The sequence below is a fragment of the Zingiber officinale genome, chromosome 6B (genome assembly GCF_018446385.1).
Source record: "Zingiber officinale cultivar Zhangliang chromosome 6B, Zo_v1.1, whole genome shotgun sequence".
Classification (NCBI taxonomy): Eukaryota; Viridiplantae; Streptophyta; class Magnoliopsida; order Zingiberales; family Zingiberaceae; genus Zingiber; species Zingiber officinale.
The window spans coordinates 105,808,572-105,834,064 of record NC_055996.1 but is presented as its reverse complement, the minus strand read 5'-3'; the positions used below and the strand labels follow the sequence as shown (position 1 = coordinate 105,834,064).

General features: G+C 37.8%; 1 protein-coding gene across 1 annotated transcript; it reads right to left on the bottom strand.

The window, feature by feature from the left end:
• Positions 1 to 3,338: 3,338 nt before the first annotated feature.
• LOC121988702 (mediator of RNA polymerase II transcription subunit 23-like) lies at positions 3,339 to 25,280 on the bottom strand. The gene is made up of 9 exons (XM_042542265.1): positions 25,097 to 25,280; positions 24,967 to 25,010; positions 23,443 to 23,542; positions 22,339 to 23,355; positions 13,074 to 13,305; positions 11,502 to 11,722; positions 10,362 to 10,575; positions 5,701 to 5,981; positions 3,339 to 3,469 (listed from the first exon to the last, which is right to left on the bottom strand). The coding sequence occupies exons 1-9, from the start codon at positions 25,181 to 25,183 to the stop codon at positions 3,380 to 3,382; spliced, it is 2,286 nt and encodes a 761-aa protein (XP_042398199.1). The 5' UTR covers positions 25,184 to 25,280; the 3' UTR covers positions 3,339 to 3,379.
• Positions 25,281 to 25,493: the final 213 nt, after the last annotated feature.

Below are 25,493 nucleotides of genomic sequence, written 5' to 3'. Positions count from 1 at the left end.
CTGGACAGAAGACTGGGCAGGTACAGCAGGTTCGGTCGACCGAACCTGGGGATCGGTCGACCGATCCCTCTCGAGTCAAAACCTGATCTCGAAGATCAAGTCATCCGATAAGCTCTAGAACCCCTATATAAAGAGGGTCTCGAGCAGCTGTAAAGATCAACGAATCCGAACGATTTCGAAATACAACTCCTGTACTCTCATTTTCTAAGCAACAATTATGTGCTCTTCAAGTGTAAAAGACTACTCCGCCTTCAGAGAAGGAGACTTCTTTTAGTGCACTCTCTTACTGCCTTGGATTAACAATTTTCTTGGTTGTAACCAAGTAAATAGCTGAGTCTTCTATTTCTGTTTATTTTAGTTCTGTTGAATTTCATAACTGTTGCTTTATTATTTAAGTTGAAAGCCTTGAGGAGGATTTAGTTTTTATTCGCAGGCAATTCACCCCCCTCTTGCCGGTCTCCGCTGCACCAACAGAATCATCATCGGTCAGCCCATCGGCGATCATTCCAATTTCACCCTGAGCGGCATTGCTCCGGGTTTCCTCCTCTCGAGCCGAAGGTCTATTCCACTCAGCAGAAGTTTGGGCAGGACTTGTGTTATTTCTCCTTTGAGGCTGATGATGGCGTTGTTCGGCCACCGTTCTCTCTTCATCCCTCCGCCTGGCTGATTGGCGACGATGATGCCGATCGAGAGATGGTGACCGACGACGATATCCTCAAGGAGCCGGTTTGCTTGAAATTGACGTCAGGTCGTAGCAGTCACGCATATTGTGCGTCGTCGACTGATGGAAGGAGCAAAACAACGGCATCCATGACTTGTCGTTCGCAACTTTCGGATGACCTGCTGCTACATGCTGCATGGCATGTGTTCTAGGCTCCGAGTGCGGCTGCGCTACTCCCGATCAAGGGCCCTTGGGTGGTTGATGATTGGTGGTAGGCCGTTGTTCCAGGGAGCAGTATGCTCAGCCGGTGCTTCCTTCCTCCACGTCACTTGGGCTTCCTCCACATTTATGTATTCAGTGGCCCGTCTGAGTAGGTGGTTGAAGTCTTTTGGCAGCTTCCGGATGAGGGAACGAAAGAATTCCCCTTCGGTAAGCCCCTAAGCGAAGGCATTTACCAATATCTCCGAGAAGACCGATGGAATATCCATGGTCACTTGGTTGAACTGCTTATTGTAAGCCCTCAGTGCCTCCTTGGGCCCCTATTTCAACGTGAATAGATTAACACTTGTCTTCTGGTAGCGGCGAGACGAAGTGGTGCAAGAATACCGTTCGAAAATATTTGAAACTGTGAATTGTTCAGATCGGCAGACGTTTGAACCAGCGTTACGCTGATCCTGAAAGGGTGGTGAGGAAGACTCAGCACTTCACTCCGTCAGTGTACTAATGGAGTGTAGCTGTGTTATCGAACTTGGCCAAGTGGTCGTCTGGATTGGTCGTTCCATTATATTCCCCGATTATCAGTGGTGTGTAATGTTGGGGCAGGGGGTCGTCCAACTTCCAAGATCCTTTGAGAGAACTATCGGTTAATCCGTTAGGGCGAATCATCATTTCTTAGTGCTTTCCCTTTCCTTGTGTCCCGAACAGACGCATCGTCCGAAGAGGATCCTGGTTCCCTGTCCGCTCGGCACGGTTCCTCTGATGGAATCTAGAACAACGCGCGATAAAAGGGGATCAGCGCATTGGGCGCATCCCCATATATGCCAGTAGGCTTCTTATTCTGCCCCCGAATAGATACATGTTCCGCTCGGTCTATATCCGGCTTGCTGACCCGCTGTTGATGCCACAGGCTCATGTACCGGCGCTCAACCAATGTCTATTGTTGTTGTTGCTCCACCATTTTTGCTGCTCGGACTTGTATCAGCATATCTAATTCCTCCTTCGTCAATGTCACCGTCGTGAGTTGTTCAACGTCCTCCATCTTCGCGTTTCAGATACAGGCTACGTTCCCACAGACGGCGCCAATATGATCCTGCCCGAAAATCGTGAAGAAAACTAGTTGAGGATGTGGCTTCTGTTTGACCGCTTGTAGACCTCCCTCCACTCTGCAACACAAGAAACGTCGGTGCCGAACCAGGAAGGGATCCCCAGCATTAGTCCTCCGACGCTCAAGTTAGTCATCGGAAAAATGGAAGGAAGCGGAGCAACAATACGCATAGGTGTGAATAGTGAATAACGCGAACCTCCGCCGATGCATGGACCTCCCTTTATATAACGCCCTAGTGGGCAACGTGCATACTCCTCAAGGCATGAGCACGTTCTCCAAATTGTCCTATGAAAGAACATGTCAAAAAAAGTGGCTCTGACACCATATCTTAACAGGGCACGCAAATCCCTGACAAGACAATAGAAGCTTCTATGGTACGATCCGCCTATTGACCATGCCTTCGTTGTCAGTGACATTATCTCCCAAAGGGATATAAATAGATATGAGAGGGGTCCCACTGCTTGGCTGAGTGGGGGAGTCGCTCGGTCGGGGATCCCTGCTCGATAGACCTACAATGACTTGGTTCGGTAGATTGTTTCCGCCCGATCGGGAGAGCGCTCCGATCTCCTTAACGCTCCTCAACTCCGTGATGAACACCTAATGTTCTTGCCGTAGTGCTCTTGGTTGTACGGGAGTTCTGCTCGGACTAGTCATTCGCCGATCGGCAACTACAGTAGACCTCTATTGCTCGGCCCACCTTTGGTGAGCCCGTTGATTCTCTAGCGTTGACCGCCCTGACTTTGACCTCCACGTTAGCTGCTATCTCTGCTTTTGACCCTCACTTGGTGGGCCCCTCTTTATCACCGCATCAATAAAAAAAAAAAAAGACAGCCCGGTGCACGAAGCTCCCGCCATACAGGGTCCCGAGAAAGGATTCATTGTACGTAGCCTTACCCTGCTTTTTGCAAGAGGTTGTTTCCATGATTCAAACCCGTGATCATTTGGTCACATGGCAACAACTTTACCGTTGCGCCAAGGCTCCCCTTCTATCACCGCATCAATATGAATCAATAAAAATTTGACACGATAATCATGGCAACACTAATAAACAAGCAAAGCCACTTGATTTTCCATTTCTGTTTTAAAACATTGATCACGGACACTAATGACAAGCCACTAGATCTGAATATTACACATCAAGATTTGACTTCCAACATGCCCCAACCAAATCTGAAAGTTCACTGGACAAGAAAAAAAAGTGCAAGCAATACCCCATGAAAAGCGAACCTATTTATATGGAATATATAATTGCCTTTGCTTGACAAAAAAAAGGGCGAAATTTTCATTAATATATTTGCATATACCAAGTATTTACTAAATATAAGCCATCTAGCATTCACCCTATCCGTGTTTCAGTTCTATCACGACAATGTAAGGGGGCCAACAGTTACAAATTATACCGTGAAATGAGGGCGAAATAAGGAGTGAGGAGCAATAAGCAGCAATCTGACATAGGTTTCGACCATGGCAATGCTAGGGATGGCCTACAACAAAATGTTGTCAAAATTAGTCCACAGAAATTGCATGTTGATTGATCACAACCAACATCTTTGATATAATTTATTCAATTTTAAAATAAATAAGTAATCCAGCAACAAAATGAAAGATGTCATCACTAGTATGCAAAATATTGCATGTTGATTAAACATAACCAACATCTTTGATGTAATTTATTCAGTTTGAGAATCAAATAGTTGTATTAACTAATGCTAACCTAGTAGGTGGAAACAAGATTGAAGTTTCAGGGGAAAAAAAATTCTCCAACCAACCGATACAATTTAGCAGTAATATCAACCAGAAAATATAAACACAATCTAATGCAACCAACCTGGCAAAAACAGGATCTGATTGTCTAAACACATAGACGGTAGTTTCTGCATAGTGCTTAATAATCTATTGGACAATAGTTCATGCAAGAAAAACATTGGTGCACGAGGTTTTAGAATGTCTAAGGTTGATGCTTAAGAACTCTAACAAACTTGAATAAAGGTCCCACAATTTAATCTCTTAACACCTCCAGAAATTAGCAAGACAAAATCCAAGATCCTAACCAGCATATTAAGTTAATTCTTATAATTTGCAATTTTATATATAGAGTATAACGCGTTAGCTTTGAACAGGTGAGTTATTACGGTGTTAAGATACCATAACATGATTTTTCTCATTCTGAATGAAATATCTACCAGCCTGTAACTAGGACTCTAGTATCTAGGTGTAGGATGCCTCGTAAGTTTTTGCAAGTGGATAACAGGAGTATCAGTGTTGAACTAGGAGTGATAGTGTTATATTGTTTAGTTTTTGAAGGGTCTAATTATGATTTCTAAAAAATTGCAGACTTATTTTCAAAAATGCAAATTTAATTAACCTAATCCTACTTCACAAACCTGTGGCTTATTCATTTGGCTCCATTTTGACAATTTTGCAGTCAAATGTAATAAATTGGTGTTTGTTAACACTAAAGGTGTATTGTGGTCATTTGGCTCCATTTTAATGGCTAAAATGAGGGAAGCTAATAGGCCCATACTTGGTATGTGCATCAAGGAGATGTCGTTCCAGCCTAAGCTCATCTTTGATTCATGCCTGGGGCAAGCTCAAGCACATGCTGTATTTGTGTCACCCAACATCAATAAAGTATTGCCTATGACAAGTGAATCAAGTTTTATCTAAACTTCTATGATCAAGACCAAGCAAGAAAAAGCTCATCATAGAGGTTGAGTAGAGGATTGGCAATAGAGGTGAAAGTTGAAACGAGGAATTGTGGATAAGGTGAGTATATGAATAAGGGTAAAGGTAGGAATTAGAGGGAAGTGGAGTGAAGAATGGAGGAAGTGCAAGTGGCAAACTCAGTTGTGGTAATAATTTGATACATGTGATCACCTATTAAGTTAGTACCTAATAAGCTAATAAAAAAACTAAAAATCAAAATACTTGCTATTACTAGTTACACAATTCTTAGCCTTTATTAATTAAATATTATTGATTTATTAACTATTTAATTAAAATATTTTCATTATTTATAAAAAATAACCATTAATTATTGCTTATAGTTTACTACTAATTATTATTTAAGCATTTTCCATTATGGTTCATTATTTAGATATTTTTCAACTTGCTTCAATAAAATTTAGGGTTTAGGATTTAGATAAGGCTTGGTGGTTGTTGTTGTTGTTATTGCTTCAGCAAAATTTAAATTTAATTGACCATGAAACTGTAAATTTCTTATTGTAGAGAAAATAAATCATGTAAGAGGAGACGCGAGAGGTGGACCTGGCCTAGAACTAGGTCAGCATGGTCCAACCTTTGCCAACCCTTATCATGTGTTAACTCGGTTTGGTATTCACTAATATAAACTGATATTAAAATCAGTATTAACATTGAAATTTCTAAACATATAAGTTCATTATAAAAGAAAAGATAAGATGAACATTAACTCAAAATTACGAGAACTTTGTGTAGAACCATCCCAAGGCTGCGTGTCTTGAGTGAAAAAGACCTTGACATCCAAAGCACTTGTTCTTAACTCCTTAGAATCTTTGATTATTACTTATCTAACAAAAAATATCCATTATTTTTCTTACACTGGCGAAAGTGATTCATGCAGCCCGCCATATTAACAAAAATCAGTCTGCGACCATATAATAGTGCATGATAAAAGTGGCCACAGATAAAAGTGTAGTTCTTTAGAAAAGTTTTCCGGTGTATAAATTTTATATACCTGACCGAGAAATATGGCTTCTTCAAGTTGAAATGCAAGCTTTGAGCATAAATTGATTGACAACCCGGAAAGTAATGTCATAGATAGAGGGTAAGTTTCTCGCATCATCATCATCCTATCATTAGGTTGCATATTAGGTCCTTGTAGGATTTCTGTTACTCCAGCTGATGAAAGCCAATTCATAACTGCTTCACACGTTTGCTGATCCATTGTAAAAGAGAGAACCCAAAACATTCCCATAGATCGATCATCTAAACTCATAAAATCCAATGTTCGTTCTCCTGAAACAAATTATAGGGAATAAAATTCTATGATTGCCAAATTAAGCAAATGGAACATCTAGATAGCTCAGGAATCAGGCATCACTATGATTAATTCAGATGTCATAGATATGTCGGAATCAGGCATCCTCTTGGACATGATGTGTTTACATGAATAAGAAATGTCGGAAGTACGAATGCACCAAGATAGCAACAAAACAAAAGTAGATATGAATAGCCCAAGATAGCAGGTAGATACTATTAACACCTCTCTGAAGATGTCTCAAGTATATATATATAAAGTTTAGGCCAAAGATAGCAGAATCCTTCCGTGCAAACACAATCAACATAACAAATTGTTAGACATTGAAGAGATTCTTGTATTGCCGACTGAAACAATCTCTGACGTTTTATTTGACCCATAGGATTATTTGTAGAATCTTCAAGCCCACGAGATGAAATGTTCATCAATGCAAAAATTCCAAATTATCATCTTCGCTAAATAAGATGGCCAGTTTGTCTTATAGATGATCCTCGTGGACCATAATAGAATGTCTGCTAGGCAATGGATAATTCAAGATGCATGATTTAATCTGAGTCGAATGGATGTGTACTTAACTTATGATGGTATGCAATAATTAGTGGGCAATACTCCAGTTTTGAAAGATGGATGCATATATTGACAAGAAGAGTAAGATGCAACAGCATTTTCGCAGATCTAGAAGGGATAGAGAAAATTTTCTGGCCCTTGAGTTGAAATGAGCTACTGAGGTAGATGGAGAGCTCAATGATGACTTCACAAATGAGGTACATCCAAGCATGCAACAGTTAAGTTCATCTAGAAAAAGTTCATGAGAACAATTGGCAATCAGTTGGACGAATTGGGTGAGGGAGGTGCAGTCAACTGGGAGCAAGATGAGGAGGGAATATCCACAGAGGGATGTTGGTTAATCCTAGGAAGATCGTACAGGTTCCACTGTACAAAAATTTTGTACAAGTGTCGAACCTTTCCTAAATAATCTATTGTGTTTTTTAGAAGTTAAATTAGGAATCGCAAACAGAACTTAACATTATTGATTCCAAATTTAACTTATCTGTTCTTAATGGTTTAGACTTGGATTGCAAGCGGAACTTAACACTATTGATCCAAATCCACCTATGTTATAAATTCAATTAAATATTAATTTTCAAAATTGACTTCTAGGTTAAACATGGCGAGGCATTAGGCCTTCTTGGATATGGGAGCAACCACGACTTCCTAGACAAAACCTTTTAAGGAAAGCTAATATTTAATTTCCTTATATAACTCTAGGTTTAACCAAAAGGAACAATCGAATCACAAATTCGAAAAACAAAAAACACAAATTCGAATAACAAATTCGAAAAACTAGAATCTAATGCCTCTTGTATTGGGAATTCATACAAAGAAAAATAACTAGCATGATGCGGAAGAAAACTACTAGTTATACCTTCTCTTTGTATGCTAATGACCTCGAGATCTTCTGTCGTATTCCTCGCCTCGCCTTGGACGTCGTGTGGGCGACGATCCTCCAAGATACACACCACCCAAAAGTCTTCTTCTCCTTCTCTATGTTTCGGCCACCACCACCTCAAGGGAACAAAAAAGAGCAAGGGAATAAGAAGAGGGAGAGGGTCAGCCACAAGAGGAAGCACCAACTTGAGAATAAGAATTGTTATCTCATGAGGCCTCCTCTCGCCTTCTTTTATATTACTTGCCCAAGGCAAATAAGGAAAGACTTTTTACAAAAATTAAAATCTTCCTCTTGTTTTTCCTTTTCCCCTTTTATTTTTCTTTTTCTTTCCTCTTGATTGAATCAATCATCAATCATGGATTGATTGGCTTGATTGGCCAGCCCTTGCTTGGGCACCAAGCAAGGGTGGCCGGCCACATCAATAAGAAGGAAAAAATAATTTTTATAAAATTTTATAAAAAAAAGAAATCCTCTTATAAAATTTTACAAGCTCTCTTTCTTAAAGTGGATGTTAAAAAATGAAAGTTTTAAAAATTAAAACCATGTTTTAAAATTTAAAACTTCTCTTCTAAAAATTTCCTTTTTTAACATGTTTACAAAAATAGAAAATTTTAATTTTAAAACTTCTCTTCCTTTTTTCTAAAACCATGAGGATGGTTAAAAAAGGAAAGTTTTAAAACTTTTAAAACTCTCTATTAAAACATGTGGCCTAATTCAAATAAGGAAGGTTTTTCATTTTAAAATTTCTCTTTTAAAACTTATAGTTTTCTACAAAGAGAAGATTTTAAAAAATTCAAAACACCCCTTCACTTTTGAATTAATATGGTCGGACCCTTCTTGCTTAGACACCAAGCAAAGGGCCGACCACTTAAGAGAAGATGGTGGTCGGCCCTTGGCTTGGTCACCAAGCCTTGGGCCGGCCCTTTCTTGGACACCAAAAAGGGTTTTAATTTGGATGGACTTGAGGCTTAAATGAGGCTACGGCAGGGACCTAGAGGAGAAATTGATTTTGGCCTTCCGATGAGCTTGAGTATCCCGTGTTCGCCCCGAACACACAACTCAAGTTTATCAATAATAACTCATTCCACTAAAGAGTTATTATTGCACTACCGCACCAATCCCAAATTACATTATGGGCTCCTTATAATGAGTGTGTTAGTCTCCTTGTGTTTAAGATAACAAATGTCAACTAATTAAGTAACTTACTGACAACTCACTTAATTAATATCTAGCTACAAGAGTAGTACCACTCAACCTTATTGTCATGTCGGACTAAGTCCACCTGCAGGGTTTAACATGACAATTTTTATAAGCTCCTCTTGGGGACATTCTCAACCTAGATTACTAGGATACAATTTCCTTCTATAATCAACAACGCACACTATAAGTAATATCATTTCCCAACTTATCGAGCCTATTGATTTATCGAGCTAAATCTCACACTTTGATAAGTTAAAAAAATAAATACTAAATATATGTGCTTGTTATTATATTAGGATTAAGAGCACACACTTCCATAATAACTAAGGCCTAGTTCTTTTATTAAGTCAGTATAAAAAGAACTTACCTAAAATGGTCCTACTCAATACACTTAGAGTGTACTTAGTGTAATTTATTAGTCAAGATAAACTAATACTTAATTATATTACAACTATTCCAATGGGTTGTTCCTTTCCATCTTAGTCGTGAGCAACTGTTTATAATTTATAAAGAACTGATAACATGATTTTCTGTGTGTGACACCACACACCATGTTATCTACAATATAAATTAATTGAACTACACTTAACAAATAAAATGTAGACATTTGACCAATGTGATTCTTTTATTTCATAAATAAATGTTTACAAAAGCTAGGCTTTTAGTATACACTCTAACAAGGGATCCCAGCAGTGACAAAGTACCAAGATACACAGTAGATATCTTACAATAAAGGTGCATCCAATCCCAAAGCCAACAATTGAATGATTGGTGGAGAATCTCTAAGCAAATAACCTGGCTGATGAAAGATGATCATATTGAGATCCCAGAAGGATCTATGTGGGAAATATCATAGTTCTTGACGAAGAGATTAAACCTTCTGCAAAAAGGAGACAACAAAGGCACTAGGCAAAGAAAAAGCTAAAGTTACACGTGAAGAGGGAGAAAATGTGATGGGTATCCATCTTAGGGAAGACTAATTCCTTCTTAGAGCAGAGGTAGAAGCAATATGGCAAAATGTGGTGGAAAAGAGAGTTGAAGAGGGCATGCCAGGAGGAGCTCAAGAAACTCTTCAGTGCAACTAGATATTAACAGACATCGAGAAAGCCAGTAGAGGTACACTACCGATGCTAAAAAACATCATGATCGACAATGACTTGACCGAAGGACCGTCACCCCACCAAACCAAGAACTCTAGTGGAGAATCAAAGAGATAGATGACTCTTCAATGCAATGGAACAAGGAATATTTAATGATAATTTTCAAGTCTTGAGCTCAAGCTAGTAAGAAAGGAAATTTGTATGCGTATATAGAAAATTGAAGTGTCAATACAACAAAATAGCAACAGAACAAATTTAGATATGAAATTGAATAAAATGGAACAAAAATAGCTATGAATGATGAATACACCATATAACAGTTTTCAGTAATACAATAGACTAAAGGCGTAGGAGCATATCCAACCAGGCTCTCCTATATGCTTGTGCCTTTGTGGAATAAGAATGGCCTAACAATTATCACAGACATTCTGGTTATTGGAGGTTATCAAAGCGAGCATTAACTTTTCTTTGCTGTTTAAAGTAAGTATGATGCAAGCATCAATTTCTCCACGATGTGAAAAAAAAGGCCAAGGTTTATCAGGATATAGAAACAAGCATTGGAAGCAAATAACAAATATTTTTGCAAGGATATAGAGAAATATAAGTGCCTTTGGTTACTTGTCTCCACCATTCATCTATCTGCTTTCCTTTCTGAAGCTGATCATTGTTGATGTACTCCCTAATTGAAGTGTTGAAAGACCAAATACGTACAGTTTGACTGCTACTAATGAAATCCAATAGAATTGCTTGAGGACTGACATTACTTGGATCAATATTTTTATCTTCTTTATGAAATGAAATGATCTTTTTTGTAGTCTCCACCTGACATACCACAGCAGCATAAATCTAAATTATAGATTTATAGATGCAAATGAAACATACTATTAGATGCAAGCATAACATAACATTACAAATTAGAGGAGCTACAACTCTTAAATAGATTTAGATTTGAGTATATTCCAGATACTTAAAAACTTCTCACAGATTAGATAAATTTCTTATTTTATAAAGAATAAGTCATGTTATCAATCTATAAAAATGAGTTAGGAATACAATTTTCAATCTCTGTCATGTACATCTAATCAACTCTTATCAATTCTATTTGTCGCTTCACTAGTAGATTTTTATTTTTCTTATAACATTGCAAACCATGTCGGTATTTTAAAAGGTCCTTATCATATTAACTTCTTGCATGTTTCTAATTGTCTGATATTTTGATGCAGAGAAAACTGAATCCTATCACATCAAAGGCCTATTAAATTTTGTTTTTGGCATAGGAATGAATGATATAACACAAGAATCCAAAAACTCCTGTCCCCTTCAATCTCACTCTTTATTCTAATAATCTTAATGATTTCTTCACTTTAACCAGGCACTCTGTATCAACTTGTCCAAATAGTTACATGTGCAATACAAATATTAAAATACCTAAATAACTCAACAAGAGTATGATGCACCATGCAACACAATACAACTTGTATTCCTAGGTAGCCTAACTTTTCACTAATCAACCTAGTCAAGCAACTTTCGTAAAATTATATTATAATTGACAAATTATGATCCTAGATTAACAGCAAAGTGTGATGTCAACCTCAACCAAATAGGTAAGATATAAAGATGAAAATTTTATTTAAATCGATTGCTCTGTTTCTTATAGAAAAGCAAAGAATGTAGAAACATAATAGGTCAGGTAGCAGTCCTTTTATGATTAACAAAATGAAAAGGATGACAGAGTTTTGTGTCCAAACCAGCTTCTTTGGGTCTGAACTCAATGTATTCATCACAAGCTCAATGCGAATAATCTGTGCAAGCAGCCAAGTCACATGATTACTACGCAGAATCTGTTGGTCACCTCTTGTGATTCGAGAGGTGAGTTTGTTAATGAAATCAAGAAAATCAATGCATCCATTCTTCATTAGAAAGAAGAAAATGTCTGCAAATATAAGCCATTCCTGCCAGCATTGTGTTTCTGCGAAAGTGAAAAAGGATACGGATAGTTATTCTCCGAAAGAGCAATAAGAACATTTGTCTCAGAAAAAAGTTCCTTTTTTCAAGAAATCAGAAAATACAAACAAGAGCAACATGTTTTGTAGAATTAATGAAAAGCTTCAATAAGCATTAACTCAGGTTAAAATAGATTTTTTTTAATTGTTAGTGTCACTGATTGTACAAGTTTCTCACACCTACAATTTTTAAGTTCTATGTTGGTCTTTAGTTATATAATGTATTTTATCCAAAGTTTCATATCCACTGAGAAAGTTTAAACATATGTGTAGAAAGTAATTGCTTTCTTAACAGACTTTTAAAGAACATAATTTGTGATTGTAGGATAGAAAAACATAAACTGGTATAGAAAAATGCAATAAGTCTAGAATTTCAAGATTGTAGGATATCTTTGTATCTAGAATAAATAAAAAAATAAAAAAGGCAGTCTGATGCACGAAGCTCCCACTAATGTGCGGGAGTGTACGTAGCCTTCCCTTGCTTTGCAAGAGACCCGAATCCGTGGCCTTCAAGTCACATGGCAGCAACTTAATATATATTGGCCCTAAGCTGCAACTGAAATGTTAGTGAATCAGTGAAGTATTACAGACTGAGACAGTGCTGTAACATCTACAGCAAAGGTTTTAAAACAAGAGAAAATATGCACTAGTGAAATATGTAGTCATCCCTTCCCTCAAACACCAAGTTAATGTGTGACTTGGGAACGGAATTTGAAATCATCAGATCCCTCAAACACCAAGTTAGGGGATATTTATTTTATTTACCCTCGAAAAGAGGTAGCCTAATAAATCAGAGATTTTATTATACATAGTACCAATACTTCCAACTCAGGATAGAGTCTAACATCATCCCTCCCTTCCCTCCAGCAAACAATCAAACAAAGAAAAAAGTGCCAAACTCAAGAGGAATTTAATATCATCCCTCTCTCAAGCAATGCAGCTAACACTCATATTTGAATAGAGAAAAAAGAAAAGGCATGTATTTGCAAGAAAATAACGTCTATTGATCTATGAACATATGCAGTTCGATATGTAGTTAATCAGTGTAGCTCAGTCCTAGGATCATTAAGATCTAAATATGTATTTCTCATTAACCTCAGATACAAGACGCACACACATACGCAAACACTTATTTACCATCGAAAAGAGGTAGCCTAATAATTGAGATTCTATATAAACACTCCCAATACTTCCAATAATTCCAACTTGGGCATGCATGCATGCATATATGCACACACATGTACATATATACATATGCATGTGTTGTGTATGCATTAGATATTCTAGTAAGAAAATCCTAAGTTGGCACCTTATTACCTGAGTTTGTGATCTTTAATAATTCTATTGTTCTGTCAACAACTGCCTCACAAATCATTTCAGGGGAGAAAACAGCACCAGGTGTTGATGTCTGTGGAGGTTTATAACAAGGGGCAACAAGGAGTACACGTCTCCACCAATCAGGCGAAGGAGTTGTACGAAGCGCATGTCTAAGACAACGCAAGGCTCTTTCCCAATCCAAACTTCCTTTTGGAATAGAGGCGGCAAGATCCTATAAAAAAACAAAAGCTTCAATTAGAATAAGAAACCAAAGTGAATCAAGAGATATGGAAGCAATTAGCCCACAAGTACAAAACAATTTTCTTTTATTGCCCTTGAGCATAATTCATGAATTCAGAAAATAGGTGTCTAATTGCCAAGAATCACACTAATATTTCCATTCACATGTCTGCACAGAATGATCCATGCATCGTAGCATACTATATACCAAATGAGTACATATGGGTACAGAGTATCCTGGCCAGAACAGTGTCTTGAATTGCATAAGGGACCTCAAAAATATTTTATTGATTCTATGTGATATCATTTGCATTGGTGTGAAGTGCATAGCTTCCTTGTGTTTTGTGATTTTTAACTACTTTCAAACAATAACAACAACAACCAAACCTTATCCCACTAGGTGGGGTTGGCTATATGAATCTCTTACACCATTGAGCTCTATCTCCTACTATATCATCATCTATATTTAAATAAATTTTATCTTATTTTATTGTTACTAACGAAGTCTTTTTTGGTCTTCCTCTTCCTCGTTTGATATGCGTGTTTGTCATAATTTCACATCGCCTAACTGGAGCATTTATTAGTCGTCTAAGTACATAGCCGTACATCTTAAACGTGTCTCTCGGAGTTTTCCCTCAATAGATGCAACTCCGACTTTCTCTCTAATGCTCTCATTTCTTATTTTGTCCATCCTCGTTTATCCACACATCCACCTTAACATCCTCATCTCTGCAACTTTCATTTTCTGCTGATGTGCTCGAGTCATAGTCCAACATTCAGCTCCATATAACATAGCAGATCTAATGGTTTTATAGAACTTTTCTTTAAGTTTTAGAGGTACTTTACGGTCACATAAAACACCTGATACTCTCCTGCATTTCAACCATCCTACTTGTATTCTATGTAAGACATACCTCTCAATCCCTTCATCATTTTGTATTAATGATCATAAATATTTAAAACTCTCGATTCCGACAACTCGTCATCTCCTATCTTAACAATTGTCTCATTACATCTAATATTGCTAAACTTAAATTCCATATATTTTGTCTTTAATCTACTAAGCCTAAAACCTTTCCCTTCTATTGTTTCCCACTAAGATTCTAGTTTAGCATTTACTCCTTAACGTGTTTCATCTACTAAAACAATATCATCTGCAAACAACAAACACCACGATACTGTGTCTTGAATGTGCACAATAAGTTCAACCATAATTAGTAAAAAAAGATATGGACTTAGAGTTGATCATTGTTGTAACCCTATCTTTATTGAAAATATTTCAATTACTCCACCTGAAGTCTTTACTCTGGTTGTTACATTCTCATACATATCATCAATTAGTTCAATATATGTTACGCTAACACCTCTCTTTTCTATAATTCTCCATATAATTTCTCTTGAAACTCTATTATAAGCTTTTTTCTAAGTTAATAAATATCATGTGTAGATCTTATTTTTGCTCCCGATATTTTTCAATTAATTATCTAAAAAAATATATAGCTTCTATTATCGACCTTTCAGACATGAACTCAAATTGGTTTTCGATCACTGTAATCTCCTTAATCTTTTTTCTATTACCTTTTCGTAAAATTTCATGGTATGACTCATTAGTTCAATACCCCTATAATTTACACAATTTTATATGTCTCTCTTGTTCTTATATAAGGGAACTAGAGTACTTATCTTCCATTGATCAAACATTTTTTTCGTTTTCAATATCATGTTAAATAATTTTGTAAGTCATTCAATACCTTATTTCCCTAGGCACTTCCATACCTCTATCGGAATATCATCTGGTCCAACGACTTTTCCATTGTGCATCTTATTTAAAATTTGTTCTACTTCTAAAGTTTGAATTTTATGATAAAAATTTAAATTTTAAATTACCTAAGTTAAGTTGGTTACCTAAACCTTCACTAAAACGTCACCGCTCTTTTGTTTCTCCGTCGTTTACTAGTACCTTATTACATTCATCTTTAATACATTTTATTTGGATAAGATCTCTTGTCTTCCTTTCTCTCACTTTAGCTATAAATATCTCTTTCCCCTTCTTTTGTATCAAATTTTTGATATCATCATTCAAAAGTTCATTCTTTGCTCCATTCACTACTTTCTTAGCTTCTTTTTTTTTTTTTTGGCTATTATCTATTTGTTTAAGTTTTCCTCGTTCTTACAAATATATAATTCCTTATAAGCTATTTATTTTTCCTTCACTTTCTCTTGTACTTTCTCATTCCACCACCAATATTCCTTACTTGGTGGTAAATGCCCCTTTGACTCACCGACTATACTCTTAGCTACTATTTTCACTTTTGATATCATCTTATCCCATGTTGTATTAAAGTCACCGTATATTTCATCTAATATTTGTACGTCTACCTTCTCCTTAAATATATTTTGCTTCTCATCCTTTAACTTTCACCACTTAATTCTAAGAATCGTATATATTTTCTTGCTATTAATACTATGTTTGAGGCGTATATCCGACACTACTAACCTATGTTAGGTAGTTAAGCTTTCTCAAGTATAACTTTGTAATCTGTATAAATATTTCTATCCTTCTTCCTAACTATAAGAAAATTAATTTGCGATTTATTATTCTCATTTTTGAACGTAACTAAGTGTTCTCTTTTCTTAAAAAATATATTAGCTAATATAAAATTATATCGCAAAATCTAATATAGTTTTCTCTTCCTCATTTCTCGTTCCAAATTCATAACTCCTATGTACCATCTCATATTCCTCATTTTTCACTCCGATATGCTCATTTAGATCACCTCATATTAAAATCATTTCATTTGGCAAAATATTTTATAATATTTCATCTAAGTCGTTCGAAAATCTTGATTTGGTAGCTTCATCTAATCCTTTTTGCGGTGCATATACGCTAAGTATGTTCATAGTTTCTTTCGCCACTATTATTTTAAGAGCTACAATTCTATCTCATTTTCTAACTACTCTTACAACTTCATCCTTTAACGAACTATCTACGACGATACCCACTCCATTTCTTGCTTTACTCTTTCATATGTACCATAACTTAAAATCCGAATTCTCTATCATCTTTGTCGTTTCGTTTATCCATTTTATCTCTTATACACAAAATACTAATTCTTATCCTAATCATCGTATCTACTATCTCCATTGATTTATTAGTAAGGGTTTCTAGGCTCCATGTTCCAAATCTTAGATTATTAGTTTTCCTATATTTGTTCTTATCCAACCTATAGTGCGAGAACTCTTGCTTAATTAACACTACAAAAGTTCTCATGGAGATGTAGCGATACTTGCTGATACGTTATAGTCGGACCCTGTCATGCGAACTCTTGCATATTTAGTACTACACCAGAATTTTGAAGATGTAGCGGTCTTTGCTAAGATGTTACAGTCGAACCTGCAACCCGTTCCTTCTGGGAAACAACCAAGCATTAGTACAATAGTTTAATAGATTCATTCATTGAATATTTATCATAGTTTTAACGCTGGCTGACAACCTACCGCAACCCTCCTCCTGTATCCGAGCTTGGGACCGACCATAATCGGTCGTCTTGGGAGGAGTTTTAAGAAAACTCTTAAAAACTTTTTAAAAGTATAGATGTCTATTTCCAAACCTGAAATCAAGCTTCATTGTGGGCCCTGGAAACTTAAGCATATCAAAGAGAGTACCATTCAGCCAAGTGGAGCTAAATGGAGGAGGTCAATCTTCTTTCCAATTCAGATCCCCTTAAAGCCAGAAGCAAGGGACTAACATTGGTACCATGGAAAAGTCCAAGGAAATTTAACAAAACACAAATGTCTAGGCATTTAAGTGGGCACCATGTGATACTTATATATATTCTAAAAAAGTTTCACTTAATCATGTGGTACTAAAGGAGGTGACTCTTTCTATTCTTTTGACTAGTATTGAATTTCAAAATGAATGGAATGAGTATGCAGGCATTTTCATTCGCGGCCTCTTCATCCATTTCCTTTATACTTGTGTTCAACACTTCTCAATGAGTTGACAGCAGCTGTTCTTACTGATCTGAAGAGTTTTAGAAGTATATGTTGTTGGTTTCAGTAATTTGGCGCTACAATTCCAAGTTACCTTCTGCAAGAATCTTGGACATGTGTGTAATTAACTTACCATTCATTCAACATTTCTCTATAAATAGCAATTCCAAGTTCAATGAATTATTTCATCTATAGAAGTCATTGAAGTTAGATTGATAGCTTTCGACTTTCAAATATTACATAAACTAGACATTAGAAATTCATAGTCGGGTAGATTTAACAATACAACTAATCATCTTTTTAGTTCATAGTTTTGGACAACTAAGATACATAGACACTAGTATAACAACAATGAGAATTTAGGGATTGAAATCCAATTGGCGTCACATGTTGATAACGAGTGAGCAACATCCACACTTGACGGAAGGTTTAAGTAGACAAGCACTGGTACAAGGATCTAATGATTTTGCTGAACAATCTGGGTCTCCACTGGGAAAGGAGCTGGCTGTTCATCATCAGAAACCAAATACATTGGAAGGCAAGAAGAGTATTGTACAGAGGAATGATGGCTCGATGTGTCCTAAGATAATTGAGGATGCAAAGGTGTTAATCGCTGCAGAAAATACAATGAGCGCTCATTGTCCAAATCCGGCAGTACCGAAGCTGGTGAGTCAAGTTAATGAACAACCAGTTGTGGAGATAGGTGTGGGAGTTGCTTCTCATCAGGTTGTTCAAAAGGGTAAGGAGGCTCTCATAGAGGATAATGATCCCACCTTTGCAAGGGGATAACGGGAAATGGGAGGTCCAGTATCAGAGGAGAAGCTACAAAAGACAAAACCAGATTCCTATGGTGCAACAAATTAGGCTGCTGGAAAATGTTACTGGCCTCCCTGTTACAGAGTGAAGTCAGAAAACATATCTTCCAGTTACTCGCAGCGAAGGAAAGGCCCTAGCGAGTGTGGTTAAAGTAAGGGAGGACGAGAGACCGAGGGTCGTGGTTGGCTCATCACATCGGCCTGATACACAGCAGAGACTAGAACAATCAGCAGCACCGGCTAGCACAAATACAGGGCTGCAGGATACACATACCTCTGGACGGCTTAAGCCATTTCAGGCCGCATGAAGATCGGTTCTTGAAACATTCGAGGCCTTAACAAAGGCCTCAAGCAAAACGGGGTGGAGTCCCTCTTTCGCAGTGTGAAGTAATGTATATTGGGTGTGTTGGAGACAAAAACTATTCGATGAGAGATATCAAAAGTTGAAGTTATGCCGGTTCCAACATCTACAAGTGAAACAACAAGACAACCAAGGGAGTAGGAGCCGTATACTACTAATTTGGGATGACCAGAGGATTGATTTGGAGGAGATCGAGTGGCATGAGAAATTTGTTCACTGTCAGGTCCGTCGCAGGACGTCTCATAAGCTCGTTGTGGTCACGTTTATGTATGGTCAGATTACCATGGTGGGGAGGAAGGTGTTGAGGGAAAGGCTTCAGCACATTTATGCAGATATGGGAATGCCATGGTTGGTCCTTGTGGATTTCAATTCTTACTTTGAGGACAAGTGGGGAGGATTACCGGTCACTCAGCATTGCATTGCAGATTTTTAAAATTTTGTGAACCTTGCAGGATTGGAGGATTTATCGTATACGGCTGCAGATACACATCGACAAATGGTAATATATGTAGCAAACTAGATCGAGCGCTTATTAATAGAAAATGGTTAAGAGGTTGAGTTACAGAGCTTCACAGAATTTACACCTCCTAGATGTTTATTAGAACACTCAGTGCGTTTGAACTCTATCTTGGGTGGAAGAATCCGAATTCATAAGCCATTTAGATTCTTCCATATGTGAACCCAACATGATTTGTTCTCGCAACTAGTAGAAACGAAATGGGTGGTACAAGCAACAATTAGAACGTAGCAACAAACAACACTCTCACATATCTTAAAGACTCTGAAACCGGATTTGAAGAAGGCCAAACGCCGAGCATTATCAACATATATCTGTCCGAGTTGCGGCTACCCAAGCACGCCTAGAGGAGGCGCAAAGTGATGGTTTATTGCATGGTCATATGACAAAGGATTACAAGGAGTTACAGCAAATTGCAGCTCATGTAAGTGTTGCAGAACACTCTTTCTCTATGCAATGTGCAAAGATTAACTACTTCAAGCAAGTGGACCAGAATTCTACCTTCCTTAAATGCTCTGGTAAAGCATAATAATAAGCGTAATGAGATCATTGCAGTGGAGAAGCCGGATGGTAATCTTATAGAAGTATTTGGGGAGGTGGTCAAGGTTTTCACGGAACACTTCCACCGACAACTCGGAGAGAGTGTTGACTGCACAATAGATTTTCATCACTCTTGCATGACATTCAGCCAGCATGTTCTAATGGACCAGCATGATGCTTTGGAGCGACTTTCTACAACAGAGGAGATAAAATAGGCGCTATTTGATATTGGAGATCAGAGAGCTCCAGGCTCAGATGAGTATAGCTCTAAATTCTTCAAGCACTCTTGGGACATTAAGTGGTTGAACTTCAATACTGCGGTTATGGAGTTTTTTACCCATGGGAGATTACTACGGAGATGGAATCATACTTTGATTGTGTTTGTCCCGAAATCTACCCACCCTAGCAAGGTGACAGATTATAGATCGATCTCCTGTTGTACGATATTCTACAAGGTCATCTCTAAGATATTGGCTTCAAGATTGTCCGAGGTAGTAGGAGGGATACTTCATCAATATAGCTTTTGTATAGGGACGTCTCATTACATATAATATCCACCTGGTACAGGAGCTCTTCCAAAGATATAACAGGAAACACATCTCCCTAGATGCATTATGAAGGTTGACCTTCAAAAGACCTTTAACTCAGTTCATTGGGAGTTTCTACTTGAGGCACTTATTGATTTACAATTTCCTACAAAGTTTATACCCTAGATAATGGAGTGTGTAACCACTACATCATCACTCTGACGATTAACAGGGTCTTTTGGATTCTTTAGATGGGCAAGAGGACTACAACACGGGGACCCTCTTTCTCCTTACTTATTTGGTATTTGTGTGGAGATCCTTGGGTGACAGATATGCATGGTCAGTTCAAATTTCAAATTCCATCCTCGGTGTGGTCATCTTAAATTGGTGCACTTGGCGTATGCAGATGACATTATTATTTAGTCGGGGGATGAGGCATTAGTGGGAGCATTATCTTCTTGTTTGCAGATGTTTCGTGACCGCAAGACTTCAGGTTAATCACCGAAAGTCGAACTCCTATCTAGCTAGAGTGGATAACTCAACGCGCATGCGGCTTCTTTCTCTTACGGGCTTCCGAGAGGCGACTATGCCCTTTTGATATTTAGGGATACCGCTTGTTGATGAGCGTCTACGAATATTGGATTACGGCCCACTTCTTGCGAATTAATTATTGGCCGAAGGAGACACTTTCTTATGCAGGAAAGGCGCAACTCATCACCTCAGTGTTACAAGGAGTGGAGTGTTGTTGGCTCTATATACTTCCTATCCCCCTTTGTATTATATACGACATTTATAGCATATGCAGGTCTTTTATGTGAACGTCCAAACACCCCCTGGTGTCTTGGGCAATATGTGTAGGCCAAGGAAGGGGGATTGGGATTCCGCGACTTGAAAGCTTAGAACCTTGTCTTACTGGCAAAGGGTACTTTGGCGGATACAAGCAAAGGAAGATGCTCTTTGGATCAAGTGGGTGCATCATACATATTTGAGGCGATCGGGCGTATGGACTTGTGAGGCGGTGCACTTAGATTCTTCATTGATCAAGTGACTGTTGCAGATCCGTGGCCTTATCCTTACAATTACTGGATTGTCGATAGGTGCTATACAGAGGTTGGCAAATTGGTTTGACCAAGACGGAGGTGTGGCTAGGCTTATGACTTCTTTAGGCATCATAGTCCTAAGAAACCTTGAGTGAGAACAATGTGGAAGCCCTACATCCAACTGAGTCATGCAGTTACGCTTTGATGTTGGCTCAGAGGCAAATTCCTACCCGAGACAGACTCGACTACTTGGAGGATTAGTATTGTGTCTTTTGTATGCGAGAGATGGAGTCACAGGAACACTTGTTCTTTGGTGCCCTCATGTAGAAATCTCATATGGAGGGTCAAAGAGTGGTTGTATATGAGGCAAGAGATGTCTACCTACTGGTGGATGCTACGAGTCTTTGGGCATGTCTTCAGAGGAGGTCATCTCTTGACTAAAGCCAGTCATCTTGCTATGTCGGTTTTGATACATTTTGTATAGAGATCTAGGAACAGTTGAATCTTTGATGAGAGATAGTTGGAGAGTGAAAAATTTTTGAAATGTACAAATTCATGTTTACTAGACTTTGGGAGTGTTTTCTGATATGACATTATGTCGGACATGAGACGCTATTGATTTCTAAGTATTATACCTTGGTCTTATATATATATATATATATTACTTATCCAAAAAATCAATGAGAAATTTGGGATAAATATGTAGTTAGTAGCAGAAATAATATGAATTATTTGTGGCCAAATAGTTACAGCCATGATAGACAAAAGGAAAATAATAATAATAATAATAATAATAATAATAATAGTTAGTAGTCATGATAGATAAAATGAAAAAAAAAACATAATACAACAGTATATACGCCTTCAAATTTTAAAGGCAACTGATAAATTGCGAAATTAACCAATCAAAGCTAGGGGAAAGAGATTAAGCATACAAAAAAAATAACAATATATATATATATGGCATGATACTAATGATATCGCTCTATGTGACTATATGAGGGCTTCATGATGGCATAAATAGAGGGAGCTCACCAAAATACTTGTAGGGCATAAATTCTTGAAGTGGGAGATGCAAAATGAGAAATAGAAAAACTAACCACTTGTATTAATCTACTTTCAGTCTCAAGTAAGTTAAGAAGACAATATGATTAAGATAAAGGAAATAAAAATTTATTAACAAGCATGTCTAATATCAATAATTTAATCCTATGAACAAAATTTTTGCTTACCTCTCCATGCAATGGTTCTCCTAAAACACCAGGGTAAGTGATGGGAGAATAACGGACATTCGCCAATGATTCACCTGTTAAACTTGGATAGGATTGTGTCAAGAACCTATGAGTAGCAAATGTAGGGCAATGAAGGTGCTGGTCCAACATCTGCATATGCATTGCAACCATATCCCTTCTTCTATGTATTTCCAGAATGATGCTAAACATTGCCTCATCATCGGGAATATTGTCCATAAACTGCAAGCTGCTACGGATAAGCTCATAGAAGGGAATACGGCACTTATCTTCATCAACCAACACCCATACAACATCCAGACATGTGTGCCTCCACTCGTGCAAAGGTCTTTCAGGCTTCCAGGTCTTCTTGTTATCACTTTCCTCTGAAACTACAGACCTTTGATCCCAATTAACCAACCAATTAAGCATATGAGTAAATACTTCTGCATGGGTTATTGGTTTTAGACTAAAATCTAGGCCGGCTAGAATAATTCTGCATGAGAACTGACGGAGCGAACCAATAGCATTGCCCTTTACTATATGACTGGACCTAGTCATACCATGATGCCCAGAGACAGAAAGTTCCGATGGCTTAATTGGTGATAGAGTTGTGCCAGCAGATTGATCAGTAGTAGATTGAGCTGGTGAACTGACACCATGCATAGTTGGCAATGGGGATGCTGGATTAGAAGCGTGTATGTTTGAAGCATTTGACATGGTAATATTAGATGATGATGAAACATGTAGGTTTGATGCATTTGGCATAGATGATGATGAAATAATCAAAGGTGATGATAGCCCAACAGGAGTTGTGGGAGCCACCTGCCCAAATGTTGCCTCAGCAGAGGAAACTGCTGAGAGGAGTGAAAGAAGGAACGTATCCCACTTCAAATAACCTCTGCTGCACAAGCTTCTTATTGCAAAAAGGAGAAATTCTGATTGTGGTGCATGACTGCTGCACTGCACAATGAAAGATATAAGAACTGCTTCAGTGGTTGTCCGCAGTTGCTCCAGATCCTGAAGTATCATATCATAAACAGTTAGCTAGTAATGATTATCATGGCAGCAATAACGTTGAAGATCCCAAGAAATTCTTATACATACTGAAAATTGTCCTTGTAATTGCTCAAAATCCAATATAAATTGTTCGTCGCGACGTGGAAGCTCCCCATGAGGAGCAATAATCCTTTTCTGAAGTTTGGTCCTATCACAGACATAAATGCAAATGAATAAGTTCGATACTAAATGGTCCAAACAAACACCATATCGTAACTACAACCAAGATTGCTTTGACTGCTAGTCTATTTCAGGAAAGGTTTTAAGGTGGAAAAGGAAGAAAACAGGATTCAATGAGTTACCAAGAAAATCAGGTGGCTAGCCTAATGTGTATTAGCAACAAACTTGGGTTGTGTATTTGAATGGGATGGAAAAGGATGGAAGGGGAGACACAAAATTGATTTTGTTTGGATGAAGAGAAGGGGAAGAAGAAAAGAAGTGAGAAAGCACAAATTTCCCTAATAATTAATATCCTCTCCTCCATGGATGCCAAACTCGAGTTGTGTCACCCAACTCTGAACACAGACAGGATGTTGATTGCTCGATGCCCATAAGCATTCTCATGGCAAAACACCCAACCACATGATCAATGTCAGGTTCGGATGCAATCTTGTCACCCAATGTAGAATGCAATTTTGTTGCTGATGTTGAGCAAACTTCATCTTCGAGTATGAATGAAAATGGGTAACTTTGTCTTCTACACTTTTCATCCACCCAACTTTGTAGGTGTATGCCGAAATTAACCAAATTCAATCCACAGAAAGCATCTTGCATCCCTATCCACAGCAAAAATTTGAAGTACTCTAAGGAAAAGATCTCAAACTCAGCCCTTTCCCTCCCCATGTATCCAAATGCAAAGGCTCTTACTGATAAGCACAATCAATAAGATCAATAAAAAGTATGCTTCTAACATTCTAGCAATTTCCCCTTGATCATGCAAAACCCTAGTTCAAAACCAGCAATTGTCTAGCTCAATAGCTCAGATAAAGCTTGCTTCAATTTGATTCTAGTGGATTTACGACCGTGTTACCTGTGCTAATTTCTTTCTTCACAAAATCCTTTTATAGGACAACAGCTTTACTCAGCTGATAAATATCTTAAGTTCCTAATTAAAAGCAAGATGCCACTAAAGGTTCTAGGATGGAACAAAGGGAGAAAACAAGATTCAAGGAATTGTGAAAAAATAAAACCTTTGGAATAACCAGCATGTAATGTGTATTGACGCAAAATTTATTGATGCCAGCAAATAGCATAATCAATAAAATCATTGAAAGGTAAGCTACTAGAATGCTAGCAGATCCTCAAAACCGTCAATTTGTATTGCCCAATAGCTCAGATATAACTTTCTTCATTGCGATTCATGGTTGACATCAAATCGCTTTACTTCTGCTAATTATTTCTGTATGAAATCCTTTACAGGACAACAGCTCCACTTATTGATCCATAACTTGCCCTCTAATTACTTAAATAATAGTAAAGCCCTAAACCCTTTCGGATGTCCTAATTTCAATCCACTTAAATTTACCGAAAGATTCCCATAAATGTTGATAAAAATCACATTCTAGTACTTACGGAGTCTCGCGAGAGGCGTCGTCCAATCTCTGCCGGGTGCTCCTCTGCAAGAAAAAGTTACCGTCAAAGGGAAGGGAATCATGGATCGAATTTAGGCAAACTAGCGGAGGAAGAGGGGGGAATAGGTTACGCCGAGATAGAGGTTGAAGAGATCGACTACAGCGGCGCGGGAAGGGTGGAGTTGGATAGCCCGCGCGGGGCGCTGGTTCACCTCCATCGTCTACTGGAGCTGAGAGCGAGCGAGCTCGTTCCTCCCGATGCTTCTCCTCCCGTTCTACGCTTTGCTGACACCGGCGGTCCGTGGGAGTGACGCTAAAAATAAAAATGGACAGTTGCATTTTAGGCCTCCTATTTTCGTTTTTTTCCCGAAAATATCATTTACTTCCTTTTAGAATAAAAATAATAAAAAAATAAAACAGCGCTCTTTTGTATTAAAACTATCTTTTATCGAAAAAGAACGCGCTTCTTCTGAAAACATCCCTAAAATATCCAAATTGAAGCCACTTAATCAAAAAAACAAGAAATCA